This window comes from Scatophagus argus, chromosome 22, assembly GCF_020382885.2.
Source record: "Scatophagus argus isolate fScaArg1 chromosome 22, fScaArg1.pri, whole genome shotgun sequence".
Taxonomy (NCBI): Eukaryota; Metazoa; Chordata; class Actinopteri; family Scatophagidae; genus Scatophagus; species Scatophagus argus.
Genome location: NC_058514.1, coordinates 12,306,137 through 12,320,734, shown reverse-complemented (window position 1 = coordinate 12,320,734; position 14,598 = coordinate 12,306,137). Strand labels below are relative to the sequence as shown.

The 14,598-nt window shown below is 44.1% G+C and overlaps 1 protein-coding gene and 1 long non-coding RNA gene across 16 annotated transcripts in view; one reads left to right on the top strand and one right to left on the bottom strand.

The window, feature by feature from the left end:
- Window positions 1–14,598, bottom strand: part of LOC124053467 — a 254,075-nt gene that overhangs the window by 186,353 nt on the left and 53,124 nt on the right. The gene's annotated exons all lie outside the window — the stretch shown is intronic.
- The window catches only part of sox5 (SRY-box transcription factor 5), a 216,014-nt gene that overhangs the window by 183,565 nt on the left and 17,851 nt on the right, over window positions 1–14,598 (top strand). For 13 of the 15 annotated variants that reach the window (XM_046378638.1, XM_046378637.1, XM_046378634.1 and 10 more), the window contains 3 exons: window positions 3,309–3,435; window positions 6,350–6,435; window positions 13,681–13,845. In XM_046378638.1, the coding sequence (XP_046234594.1) occupies window positions 3,309–3,435; window positions 6,350–6,435; window positions 13,681–13,845 (378 nt within the window). The remainder of the gene's footprint in view (window positions 1–3,308; window positions 3,436–6,349; window positions 6,436–13,680; window positions 13,846–14,598) is intronic. The other 2 variants (XM_046378643.1, XM_046378633.1) reach the window with 1 other exon arrangement.

Genomic DNA, 14,598 nt, shown 5'->3' with positions numbered 1-14,598 from the left:
CATAATCCACTTTAAGGTACTGCGTTATTGTATAAGCAATATTAGGAGAAATATCAGATTAGGTTGTTTTGTGGACGGTACCGCCATGTAAATGGGAAGGAATGCACAGGGGGCCATCATCCACTCCAACATCATATGACCAGCTAGTGGACAAAGCTGCATCAACCATGTTTTGTACCTCATACATACGTGTGTGTGTGTGTGTGTGTGTGTGTGTGTGTGTGTGTGTGTGTGTATTCCATTGCTAGTGGTGCTGCTCATCAGCTCAGCAGCTGTCACACACTTATCCAGCTATTATAATAACGACATATGGGATTGAATGGCTCTGCATAAACTGTCCTCTTACTTTGTCTCTGGATGTTTCTTTTTTTCTCTCATTCTTTTGTGTCTTCTTCTTGCCGCTCTGTTCGTATCTTCTGTTGCCTGATCTTCTTATGCCATTGTGGAGACTCCCGCGTATTGTGCAACAGTTCTTTAGGCCGATTAATGTCTTCCTATTGTACGCAAGCTTTTTGTTATGCGATAGGAAAAGAGATGCAAAAATTCAATGATATTTTCATTTGCAGAGACAGAAAGCAAAGCCATGTGCACACACTCACACAGACGTCACACAGTATATGTGCCAGTCTGTTGATGTGCAGTATGTATGTATTACAGCTGCCACAGTCTCCTCTCCTCTCCTCTTCTCTCCTCTCCTCTTCTCTCCTCTCCTTCCTCTCCTCCCTACGGTACATTACAGTATTGCTAGCCAGCTCCACTCCAGCATATGTCCAATTAGGCCTGAAAGGCAAAGCGGAACTGTTCTGTCTGTGATTCGTCCCCGCGGGGGTCCTGTCCGAGCACTGCGCTGGAACGCCTCTCCCTTCTGATCGCGCGGCGCAGGCGGCACGGCGGTTTATGGTTTACCAAAATGGTGGAGTAATTATTGTTTTTGGTGTAAGGGGGGAAACAGGAGCCGCTTGAAGAGAACGCTATTCCCCTGCGCAGTGATAGTTTGATTACAGTGCTGCTGGCTGCCGCATGCCGACACACAGGAGCAGGAGGAGAGGGAGTGAGGAGGAGGAGGAGGAGGAGGAGAAGACACACACAGAAACACACACACACACACACACACACACACACACACACACATAGGTGTTTACAGTAGAGGAGCATGCATACGCCAAGAGAAACTTGAGCATACGCGCACAGGCAGGCAAAGTGCTGTTAGCACTGAGAGACTATTTACCTGTCTCGAGCACTAAACACTTCAAGTGTCTGTATCTCTGAGATATTGCCTGATTGTACTGTGGCACAACCGCGTCCTTATGATTGTGCAGCCATTTCCAGCCATTTTCATCATTCCAGATCAATTTTCCACATCAAACAGCTCTTACCTGCCCATTATCCTATTCAGTTATTACCTCCCTGCCCTCTGGGGAAAAAGAAGAGAGGCAGAAAGGAGGAGGAGGAGGAGATGAGCTGTGACAAGGGGACAAAGTGCTTTGCAGCCAGGAACACAGGTCAAAGGCCCACAGGCCCTGCCAGGGAATTGATTTAAAGGGGCAGTCCAGCAATTTTATCAAGTGACATCATTGGAAATTCAGTGTTTCGTGGGCATGATGCATACCAGAGGCTAAATTTCAGGATTTCTCATTCATTTATTTCCAAAGTATGCCAACTTTGTAGGAGTGCCATTTAAATTTGCTCAATACACCTCTAATTCCCTTTTTTCCAATTCCAATCCAGTTTTTTGTAGGTCAGTTTAAATAGTGTTGATTTTAATCCAGTCTAACTCAGTCAAGCACAAAAATATTTGTCATCAGTAAACTCATCAGTGTCAGTACTGATGCGAGTGAAAAGAAAGAAAGAGGAGGTGCATGAGTTTTACTTATTTTTCAGGACAACCTGAGAGCTGGCTGTTAAGGTCAGTAAAGCACAAGTAGGCATACAATACTTTCCCCGAAAGTTTGTTTCCACACATCTTAGAGTGCCTCAGTATTGCGAAAACAAAAAAATGCAGTTTGAGATCATTGCAAAGCATTGTACTGGTAAAGAGAAACAGTAGTGACGAATCTGATTTGTTAAATAAGTGATCACACTGCAAGACACGTCTTTTCTTCCTTATCTCATTTCAGTACAATGTGGGTGTAGCTTTGTTGCATTGTTGCCATGTCCAGAGATTTAAAACAGAACTGGTAGCCAATGAAAACTGTTTACCTGAGTTAACATAAATTACATAATGCGCCCATATCGCTCAAAAGTTCAAGGGCTCTATTAAATATCCAAAATGCTTCTGAATAGTTTTTGTGAAGACACTGATTTTCTTGTTCTGACTTTTTGGAAAATTGCTTAAAATTTGCCAAGAATTTGGCTTGAGCTCTTTCCCTCTTTTCAAATTTGTGGCTTCTACATCATAGCAGCATTACACCTCTTCACGGGTCGATAAAATTCCTTATTTCCTTCCTTATCTCACCTTTTTCTACTCTCCCTCTCCTGCTCACTTCTTCTCCTTATCTTGTGCTGTCTTTCCTCTCAAACTGTCAGTCAGTCCATCACACGCGAGTCTTTGTGTGTTGTTTTTGGCAGAACGCTGTTTAGTGCAACCATCTGTCTCCTACTTCTCTCTCTTTCTGTCTCCCTTTCTCTCCTTCTCTCCTTCTCTCTCTCTCTCTCTCTCTCTCTCTCTCCCCCTCTCCTGTCATCCCTGCCAAAGCCACCCATCGGAGGAGCTTTTTTCTGCTTCTCCTTTTAAAATCCTGGAAACCTTGTGAAGTCGTATGGCTCTCTGCCGACGGGCGCGCACAGGGGGCTGAGTCTGTGTGTGCGTTGCTGTGTTTGGGTTGTGGCGGGGCGCAGATTGATGCGGGAAAAAGAGAAAGAACATCATCTACCAAATAAAAGGAAAAGGCCAGCTGTTGTGAGAGTTATATGAACTGTTCTCATGACTTGCTTTTTGTCTTTAAATCGAGGAGATGGAGTGTGGAGAGTGTGTTTGAGTGTGTGTGTGTGTGTGTTCCTTTGCACACTGATGTGGTTTGTGTGTTCCATATGTATTACATGTATGTCTGAGCCTGAGTGCATATGATTCTGAGAAACTGTTATAATGCAATTCAGATGTAAGTGGTATTTAAGGATGTTCTGGGATCAGCTGCAAACATCACACACACGGGTCTATTTTTAGCATTACTGTGAGCATTGTTTTCAGTGTGTGTCTATAAGTGGTCATCTAAAGAGATGCCAAAGGTGCTCATCTCTTCTTTTCCCTTTTCTCCCCTCTTCCTTCTCTTCCTCCCCATCTCCCCCTCTTCGTCTCCCTCCTTCATCAGCAGGTCCAGGGCCAACTCCCTCCACTGATGATTCCAGTCTTTCCACCAGACCAGAGGACTCTGGCGGCGGCTGCAGCCCAGCAGGGCTTCCTCATGCCCCCTGGCTTCAACTACAAGCCTGGCTGCAGTGAGTAACATCCACATACAAACACACATGCATTCATAAATAGGTGCAAATTTCAGTGTAAAAGTACTCTGTATGTGTGATGTTTTTCACCAAGCAAGGTAGAGCCTGACCATTTTCCCACACAGGGAGTCGGATTGTTTCCCAAAAGACGAGCTCACCCCTACAACAACATTTCTCTCTTAATAGAAAAACCAGTCCAAATACACCCTTCCTGTTTACACTCTCAATCTCTCTCTCTTCATCTATCCCTCTCCCTCTCTCGCTCAGTCCTTTTGGCTCCTTCCTTTTGTCTTGTCTATTTTTTGATGTATAAAAGCAACAAAATACAGGCGTCCTGCAGGACATGTTTTTTTTTTTGTTTTTTTTGTTTTTTTTGTTTTTTTGGCTGTCATGCTCCGGCTGTGTGGCAATGTGTTGTTTACCATGATAGAGAGAGACACAGAGAGAAAGAGAGAGAAAGAGAGGTGGGTGCTTGCCAGGGGATGCTGGGAATAAATGCGCCGCAGGGGGGGTTAGCAGACAGGGGGGTGGGGAGGGTGGTAATGTGACCTGCCCCAGGTTCTCCTCACATTAACACAGGACGCAGCCAGAACATGTTTCCAACACAGCCCACACACACCAACACACACACACACACACACACACCATACACACGAACATTCAGGCAGCCAGAGATTGCTTTGTGATATCGCAAACGCATACAAAAAAATACAGAAAACTACTTAGACACAGATATGTGAGTGTGCACACAAACACAAGCTTGTGCACACACACAAACACACACACACACACACACACACACCCTTAGAGTTTCACAGCTTCCCAAACAAGTCCATTCCATTTTAATTAGTGCCATCTTCACCCACGCCCACTGCCCACGTAAATACCCCGTCAAGTGGTGGGCTTGTCTTTTCACTGCCTCCGCCAACTCCAACCGGATTGGCACACTGCGCCAGGCTGGGCCGCCCCTGAGAAAACTCTCTGGCAACTTTCAAAGTTGTTGTGAGTTGATGTAGTTTGGTGCTGCAGCTCTAAATAGGACATGTGTAGCATTGTGCTCTGACATATTCTCACGGCGCTTCATAGCTTTGAAGATATGAATAGATTTTATCTGCACAGTATGGACTTGGGTACGCTGAGCGGCTGTCTTGTGTGAACACTTGTTGAACAGTAATACAATTTGTCATTTGTCCAAGCCACTGACACAACATGTTAAAGCTAAACTGTTTAACTGCTGTGATGACTTTCTGTGATACATTTTAAATACTTGATTAAATTTAACAGAATTAGTTCCAAATAAAACTGCATTTTCAGGTGTTTGTTTTCTTTAAAAGCTGAATATGAAGCTGATTTTCACTTTTTCCTCCTTTTATTTCCTAAAATTAGTTGCTTAAGGAAGAAGGCACAGTTTTGAGAATGCAGTTGAGTATTTCAATCAAACAAATTCTAAAAGCATAATGTGTTATTCCACATATTGCTTTGTCAGATTTCTTAAATACTTTTCGAAGTGACACAGAAATACAGGGACATTCTAGTGGCTTTTGGCTCTGTAATTTCTTAACGATGGGAGACAAACAAGTGATAGATTTAAAAGAAGAACGATTGAAAATGAGGCAGCAATTATCCCATGTAGGAATGCCCCTCAAATGTAAAATTGGGCACACACAGACACCAAAGGGCTATCAATGACGTTTCACTTCCCTCCATCTATCTCCCTCTTTCGTCTGTTCGTCAGTGAGAAATTTCATCCTCGCCCACCGAGGTCGCTGTCCCCAAGCCAAGAGCAACATGTTTGCTTTCCTCCGTCCTTCTCCCTTTTGTTACAGCAGACCCCATGAGGAGCATAAATATCCACCGAGCTCATGTTTGTTCAGGGAGCGCATAGAAAAGACCCATCTCCTAGAATACACAGTCCTGAAATAATTCTTTAATCCCTCCTGCCCTCCCTCCCCACTGGAGATGAGAATGTCTCAGCTTTTTTTCAAGAACCCAGTTATATGGGAAAATATGTCGGAAGGAAAGTCTTGGCTTGTTACATGGGCACACACATGCACAGTAGGTCCTGATACAGCCAAGAGGCTGACCGCTGTGCTCAAGGTTCAGGTCAGAAATGCAAGGTCAAGCCCTGAGAACATTATCTGCCCTTCCTCACCCTGCACCTCCTCCTCCTCCCCTCATCTCTGACCTTTCTCTCTTGCCTTTTCTCTTCTTCTTCCTTTCTCTCGAAGTAATTACAGCACAGCCTATCTGCACCTGGTCACTAATAATCCGCACTCGTCCTTTTCTACCCTGCTTTTCTCTCTGTGCTTCTGTCATCTCCTCCGCCTCGTTCACCCATCTCTCTCTTGATTTATCATTCCTGACAGAGGGGGAGAGAGGCAGAAGGATGGGGTGGAGATGGAGAGTAACTTGTGAAGAGAGAAAGATGACAACAAGAAGAACACGAGGAGGGAGAAAGTGGGAGACGAGAGAGAGAGAGAGAGAGAGAGAGAGAGAGAGACTCAAAGCAGCTTTCTACCAACAAAGCAGGAGGACAGACAGTTGAGGTGAAAAAAAGAAAGACAGAGAAAGGAGAGAGCAGCAATCGGCAGTGGCGGCTCTTAATTACGGCGCTGGGGCCAGCTTTATCAGAATCCCCTCACCTCGCTGCTCTTTGTCAGGGGGTATTAAGGAGGAGGACACACAATCAGGCTTTTCATTAAGGCCCTACCGGCAGCACACACAAAGGATGGCTTTAACAGCTGCAGAGGGGGACTCAGGTGGTGGCTGGGGTGTGGAAGGGGGGCTGAGGTGAAGGGGAAGAGAGGGATGAAGGTGGGTTGAGAGGGAGGAGAAAAACAAGAGGATGAAGGCAAAGGGAGGGGACCGCAGAGAGAGAAAATTCTTTTTTTTTATGTGATCTGTTCTTCCTCAGGTGACCCCTACCCTCTTCAGCTAATCCCCACAACAATGGCTGCTGCTGCTGCTGCCACACCAGGCCTGGGACCCCTACAGCTCCAGGTAAGACCACCGTATCTATACACGACCTCTCGGAAGCAGAACCTAAACCAGCAACCACAAGTTTCTGAATAAAACATTCATCAACAACAGTCAGGTTTCTTTTGCCCTTGGATCATCCCATTAGGAGTAAATCCCCAGTGAAGTGAGCCCATAAAAACCTGATTTTCATGGCCAGAACTTAAAAGTCACACAGGACTGACAAGACACCAGTACCCGTGCTTTGGCAATATAAAATATATCCTTACAAAAAAAAGTCTGAAAATCACATAACAATTTTAAGCTACAAGCCAGAAGCTTTAAACTTTACAGACGTCCTTGTCCTGTTATGTTCTTTGTGATGAAAAATAACATTTAAGGGATCTATAATTTGACTGGAGACTGGAAGATACTTTTGAGGAATCAAATTTAAGTGGTCATGTTTATATTATAATATTAAGAAAGTGTGGCCTACCTGTCTACTCTGCTACTACATCATAAATGTGGAGTCCAAACAATGAATAAATAAGAAAGCAGAAAGCAATGACAGAGAGAGAGAAAACCACAGAGAGGTAAAACAGTTGAAAAAAAATGAGTCAACATCTGTTATCCCACTTAGGAGGATGAATCTGACTTTGGCCCTTTTCCTGTCTGCATATTTAGAATAAGTGGCCTATCGCTTGGTAATCCTGACCTCCACACACACACAATCACACACACAGACAAACACACACATGGCTAGACCTCACATACTTCCACTCAGATCCACGTGGGCTTTGGGGCCCCCCTCTCCCAGGGGTTAAGAGCCTGCGCGGGCGTCCCCTCCCTATCTGAAACACATTAACCTCCGGTGTTGGGCTCGGCCTCAGCACAGGCTGCACTTGGCCCTCATGTCTCCTTGACATGCATTATCATAAAATGTGACACACGCACACAAATATCTGAGAGAAGCAGCTGCACTGACACACGTATTTTCCTGCACATCTTTTTCACTTACTGTTTGCACATTTAGGGAATGATGGGAATATATATGGGTTAAAGGTCAGGAAGAGTGTGTGTAATACATTTGTACCTGTCAAACGTGCAGCCCCATATGCTAGACACTACAGGGAGAATAGAATAGCTGTGTAATTCTGTCATGGAGATCGGACCCCGCTGTCCACACTGATTTCATTATTACTTGTGTGCGTGTGTGTGTGTGAGAGAGAGAGAGCGAGAGCACATTTGTGTGTTTAGCCTGAAAATAATGTCCTCTGCTGTGTTATCACTGCTTCAATCTAGCCGTCCATATGTTCGACTGTGTTCAGACTCAGTCAATCTCCAGTTGAACGGCTTTGTCCACCTTGCAATTGGATTTTTTTTTTTTTGGGGGGGGGGGGAATACCAGCAGGGAGGGGTGAGAGGGCACAACAAGTGCAAAAAAACATCTCACTAGCAGATTTTTTTCTTACAATCCTTCCATAAAAACACACACAGTGTCTCTCTCTCTCACACGCGCACACACACACACACACACACACACAGTGGCACACTCAGATTAAGGCTTGTCAGAAAGAAACGGATTTGCCCAGGCTAACACAAGTACAGATGTCTCAATGTGGATGGATTTCCTTTGGGATCGTCTCTGCGGCCTCATTTGATAAGGAGGTGTTTCTGTCGCCGAGACGAGACATGACAGTTAGCTCAGGCCTCGGGTCGCCACGGCAACACAGTGGGTTTTGTCAGAGAGGACACAGGTGAACCCACTTAGTCAAGACACACGCACACAAATAGAGGGAGAAAATGAAAGATTTTCAGATAGGGTACACAATGAACTTCCTAGTGGCATTCAAGAGTGCAGGGAAACACGCTGACAGATATGTTAGCACTTGAAATACACACATACACACATGTAGTCATTGCAGTGTACAGTGTAATTTCCTGCTCGCTAATGTTTGGCATGAATGTTTTCCTCATATAAGACACGTCATGCATTTCCTCTCATACACCTAGGGCCCGCTGTAGACAACAGGGGGCCCGGGGCTAGATTTTCTTGACTTTTGGCGCCTCAGTACATTCAACAAGCTTTAGAAGACTCACTTGTACACAGCCCATACTGTTCACACATTTTATATAAACCCACTGACCACAAATAGCTGCTAACTGTTTAAACTTTTAAAATTTTATTACCCAGAAGTCATGTAACACTCATTCACTTTGTCTAATCTGTGTGCTTAGTTGCTTTATTTTGTGCTTAACTCATGAATATTGCCTCGCATATCACTATTTTTTGTAGGAAAAAAAAACACAAAACAGATTAAAGGAGCACCTCAGAAATGCAGTATTGCATGTTTTTTGAAGTTAAAGGTTTAGGAGAGAGTCATACAAATTAAATCAGCAGAGCCTGGGATATCCTGACTTTTAGTCTTGACTTAAAGTTCAAAAGCTACCAGAAAAACAGAAAAACAAAGTCCTACATTTCCCATAATGCAGCACAGGAGCATTTTTTGTCTTTTAAACTGCATAACCCCAATTTGTGATGTAGGATTTCTGACAAAGTCTGTAGACTCCAAGTTCAAGCCTAAATAACCCTAATGACATCACTGTCAACTACAAGAACGACCATCTTTGTACTTTAAAGTGAATATATTTTAAAACTGAGCCTATAAAACAGATAGGAAGTACAAAATCAGTGATGAACAATGTGTTTTGCCCTAATTACACTGTGTAAAAGTGTGTGTACGTAGAAAGAGACCCAAGAGGAAAAACTCTCAAAAGCACAGCTTCGAGTTAAGTGCAGTTCTTAAAAAAATGTATTAAGTTCTCAATGATTTAAAGCTCTTTCTATGTTTAAAACATCCTCCACAGAAATCAACAGAGTAGCACTTATAGTCAATGGGAGCTTAACAGAGAATCCTCCACAGACGGTTTTCAAGGCAACAGAGGCTTTGGAGTGTACAAGTTTGGCATTTAGTATCTTAATCTGGGGGATGAGTGTGACATTGTGCATTAGAGAGCATGTTAATCTGGCTCCCTATTGACCCTTGATATCATTGATATTATCCATATCACACAGATGGACTGCAGAAGACAGACAGAGTGCTGTAAAATTAAAAGAAAAATGCACTTATCCAGGCAAGAGAGAAGAAAGACTGATGATAAAGGTGAAAAGGCAGAGGTATTTAGAAGGATGATCAGTTAAAAGGATAAACAGAGAAAAAGAGAGATGGGGGAATTGGAGGTAAGTGGAGGAGAAAAGTGTGGATGTTTGCAAGAGATTTAATGTGCGCGTGTGCTGCATGGTATAAAGAGGGTCAATGGCGTGGGTCAGGCTTCATATGGAGAGGCAGATGTTGGAACATATTGTCCTGGATTACCGCACTGTACACCGGAGAGATGGACGGACGAGCAACGGACGGGCGGTGAGAGGGAGGGAGGGAGGGAAAAAGAGACAGGGACAGATGACAGGAGGTAAATGAGAAATCAATCGAGCAACTCGTTTCTCCACAAAACCTTATCTGGAAGAGAGAAAGAGTGCAGCAAAGCATTTTCTCGGATGTGTGAATTGCCTCAGTGTAGATATCGTCCTCGTGGCCCAAAAGGCCTGCTGGAGCTGCAGTGCAAAGCCATTTTGCGATAGCAGCGTGGGATCAATGTGAAATCAATAGGCAGCAGAGATAGGTGAGCGCAGGTTGACAGATTCTGCCTTACTGCATCCGAACACATAATGAGTGAGGGAAAAGGGTTTTTAAATGTATACAGTAAGTCTATAAAATCCTCTCTGATTTGTGAAAGCCTTTTTAATTACTTTATTGACAGCTGTGATGGAAAAAAACATTTTTCTGTGAAGTTATAGCACTTGACTGTAAGTAAAGTGACACTAACTTCTATTTGACTCCCTTTTAGCGTCATTTTCAACGAAAGCGAGGACAAAGAGAAAATAAGATACATATTTGACATGTCTGTGGTCAAAGAAAATTCTACAGATTTTATGCTGTTTGTGTTTGTCCTTGAGGATATGCCCATAATGGTAGAGATTTTCCTCATTTTAGTTTTATTTAAACTTGAGGACTGTGTGCAGGTTTCAAGGTAGGAGAGAGGCTGATAAGATGTGACAAAAAGGAAGTACACAATCAGTCCACGCTCTGCTTCTTTTCTTTTTTTTTTTCTGTCGTTCAGTGCCAAGACAAAACACATGGTCAGACAGGCAGGAAGTCAGACAGACAGACTGACAAGAATCCATTAAGATCTATACAATAGTCCTCAGTGTCCATGTAAACAATAGAGCTCAGGCTGCTCTGAAGCGCCGCTAACTCTGACAACAAAGACCAGGCGAGCTGGTAATCTGACTAAAGCTGCAGATTATTGACCAAGAATCTCACATGCACACACACACACACACACACACACACACATCCCCCTGACTAAGAGGACAGGAGAAACAGCACAACTAAAAGAATGGACACATCTTAGTGTTTGTGTGTGTGTGTGTATGTGTGTGTGTGTGTGTGTGCGCGCACGCACCCGCAGTGTCAATGACACTAATACCCAACATTCGCCCCAATGTCTTCACTCAGAGGAGCACCAATAGTCACACATCCCCTGTTGTCAATAAAGCTCAGGCTGCACATGCTTAGACGCACACGGACACACACACACACACACACAAACGCACATGGCAGGCCGTCATGTGACAGCCACACGATGACCATTAGACATGCTCACATGCGTGTGCACACACACAAACAAACAAAAACATGTGCTGATGTGTTGCCACTGGTCTCGCATTCGAAGATTAAGTGACCAAAAGAGTGAGGAGCAGGTCTCAGCAGTTCAAACACACACACACACACACACACACACACACACGGCTCATCTCCGCCAGTACGCCTGGCTAGTGAGTGACATTTCATATTCCTTAGTCTCGTCCTTTAACCACGATTACACACACTCATTGTGTTCCTTGGTGTGTGTGTGTTCACTCCTCTGGTCACCCCAGGGGGCTTTGCGCTGTCACTTCCTGTTTGTTGACATGCATGTTGTTGTGGCGACGCTCTGGGCGCGCTCCACAGTGCCTCTGCCCTCTGTACCGCGGTGTGTGTGTGTGTGAGAGAGCATGTGTGTGTGTGTCATTGCACGCTGGCCCATTGAGCAGGCTTTGAGTGACGGGAGCTGGCCTTGTAATGGAACTCAATTCACTCCGCAAATAAAGAGGCCTTTGAACCACTGGTCCGAATATGGCAGGACACACACACACACACACACACACACACACAGAGCCTGTGGTCCACTCGCTAGGGGGTTTGGCTGGTAGGGAAGCGGAGAGGGGAGGGTGAGGGATCTTCATGCTCGGCTGCACCCTTCCTCTCCTCCTCACCCTCTCTTCCAGGAGCCCCAGTGCAGCTAATTGAAGAGAAATGAGCGCGCAGAGGCAGATCTGATGTCAGCGAGCTGGCCCTCTGTGCGGCCTTCATGTAGCTCGCCTCCTGCTGATTTCCAAGTCAGCAGCAACACACCCTGTCTACTGTATGTGCCTCAGACAGCATTGTTCCCCTCAGTGGCTTTAACAGCAGCAGATGCAAAGTACAAGAAGGCTGGAAAGAATCAAATATGGATAAAAGAAGGCTCCGAACAGTCACTAAAATCTCTGTTTTATAAATAACTATTTCTTCAAAGGTGTTATCCAGCATCCTATAATTTAGTGCCTCAATTTAGTTCATTTTTATTGGAATAGCAGGTAAGTTATTTAAGAGAAAAGTTAATGTGAATTCAATAAAAGCAAGAGTATTGTAACAGAAAGCTGCTGTTGCAGTGAATATTGTTGCTGCCACATGTTAGTAGCAGTCAGGCGGAGATTATTTCAAATTCGAATATGAGTTTCTTCCAAATGGTACTTCTTTGTGGTAACGTGTGTGCTGGCAGTTTGAATGTCTCATTTTTTTCCCTTGTTTGTATAAAGAGAGATAAATGTCTTTATTTAAGATAGCAGAGGAGAGTTGGAGCTAATGTGGCTGTCAAGAGAGATAGAGAGAGGTACAAACAGACAGAGAGAGAGAGAGATAGCAGTGACAGCATCTCTTCCTTGTCCATTTGCATAAACCAGCCTTTGTTTGACGCCGGTGGCCAGCAGCCAAGCACCAACAGAAGGACGGAAGTTAAACTCAAAAAAAAAAAAAAAAAAAAAAAAAAAAAAGGATGGTCCTCTTCCAGAAAAATCTTCCACCAGAAATAAATAATAACAATTATAACTATTCAAAAAAACAACACATCAGTGACTTCTTGCTAAACAACCGTTCTGTTGCTCTTCAGAGGAGGGAATAACAATCCTGAGAAAACAAAACAGCGTCTTGGAGATTTGTATTAGCCGACATAAAAGTAATTGAGCTTTGCAGGATGATTTTGAGGGGGAAGATAGAGAAACAGAAAGAAGTGTTTATGAATACTGAAGCTCCTTCCAAGTTGTGAATATTATGCTGTGTCTGTTGCTGTGGAAATACTGGCCAGAGACTGTTTTGTGTGATACAATGGTATTGCATAAATATTCCCCAGTACGTTCACACCATAGCAGCTCAAGCCATAATGCTTTTATTTAATTGGAAATTAATTAAATACATAAATAAGAATAGGGAAACCCTGATTTTTGTTTCCCACAGCAGTTATTGAAACAATTCATCTTTATTTTACACTATTTTATAGCTTTCTTTGTCTGTTTTTGCATATTTTTTCTCTAACTAAAACATTGCAGGGGCACAAGACACTTCTGGCACATCCCATCTGGCACGTAGCTTCACAGATTTGCCTCCCTCTCTCTCTCTCCATATCTCTCTCTCTTTTCCTTCTCCATCATCACTTTTTTTCACCTTGAGCGAGAGCCGGGCTCTTCGGCATGACCTCGATAGCCAGAATGTTTTCCCTTTCTCCCACGATGCACCTGGAGGGGACATGGCCATCACTGGGCCTGTCAGAGAGGCTGTTAGCGCTTCTCCCATGGGGTGAGGGAGGGGGTTGACAGTGGAAATGTCCCTCTCTATCTCTCTCTGTCACACAAACAGAGGCCGGGCCACTAATGGCCTCTTCTTCCAGAGCTTTTTAGCCATCGTCTTCTTTTTTGTTTGTGCGCTCTCGAGTATTCATTTATTCATGTCGCCCTTTTCTTCTCCTTTTCTTTTACCTCCTCCCCTCTGTTATTCCCCTCTTCTTCTGCTCCTTTTCTTACTGTCCCTTCAACCCTTACCACCCTCCACCCATATCTACCCGGCCCCTGTCCCACCTGTCTCTCTGACCTTGCAGCAGTTGTACGCAGCTCAACTTGCGGCCATGCAGGTGTCCCCAGGGGCCAAGCAGCACGGAGGAAGCCTGCCTCCACAAGCCAACCTGGGTGCACACTCCCCACCCACCAACACGCACCCACAGAGCGACAAAGGCCGCAGCTCCCCGCCATCAAACAAGACCAAGGTAAGGGAAAAGAACAAAGGCCTCTGCGAGTGTGTGTGCATGTTTGTGTGTTTAATACTAGAAATGCCGGTGGATATGAAGAATTGAGAGTAGGCTCACAAAGGTGGAAGGTCGGTATTTTTCTGTGGTTTTGAAAGTTCCAGACAGAAGAAAATTCAATTTTTTTTCTGTCTAGCTGAATTCCTTCCTGCCAAGTCATTTGTGTTCGAATTTGAGCCCATCAAGTCTTATTATCTTAAAAATCACTTCCAAAATCTGTATATTTACCCCTTTTCAATGTAAATCAACTTGTTACAAGTATTTTCTTAGGTGAAGTTTTTTTTTTTATTATTCTAGTGCAGCCATCTGTTTTATGCTTTTCTTATTCAAAGATAAAGATAGAAATTCTTGAAGTGGATTCCCATTGCAAACAATTTCAAATATTTTTACTGCTGTCAAAGTTTTTTTTTTTTACATTTTTTTGGACTCAGCCAGACAGTCTGTATGTATGCACTTCGGCCTTTCTAGTGTTATGACAGTGACTGCCAGAGTGAATGTCTTCCCGGACGAGATCGTGTTGCATGAGCTGAGCTGTGCGTCTGAGTCTGTCTGAAGTCTGCATTGCATCAAATCTGGTCCTTTTTTTCTTTTCAATCAAACAAGTGTCCTGAGCAACGATCAGCCCCTCATACTGATGCACAACTTGGTCCCTGACAACATTCATGGTCAACACTGCAAATCAAACAGTCCAACTTTATCGCCAAAGTCCAGCTG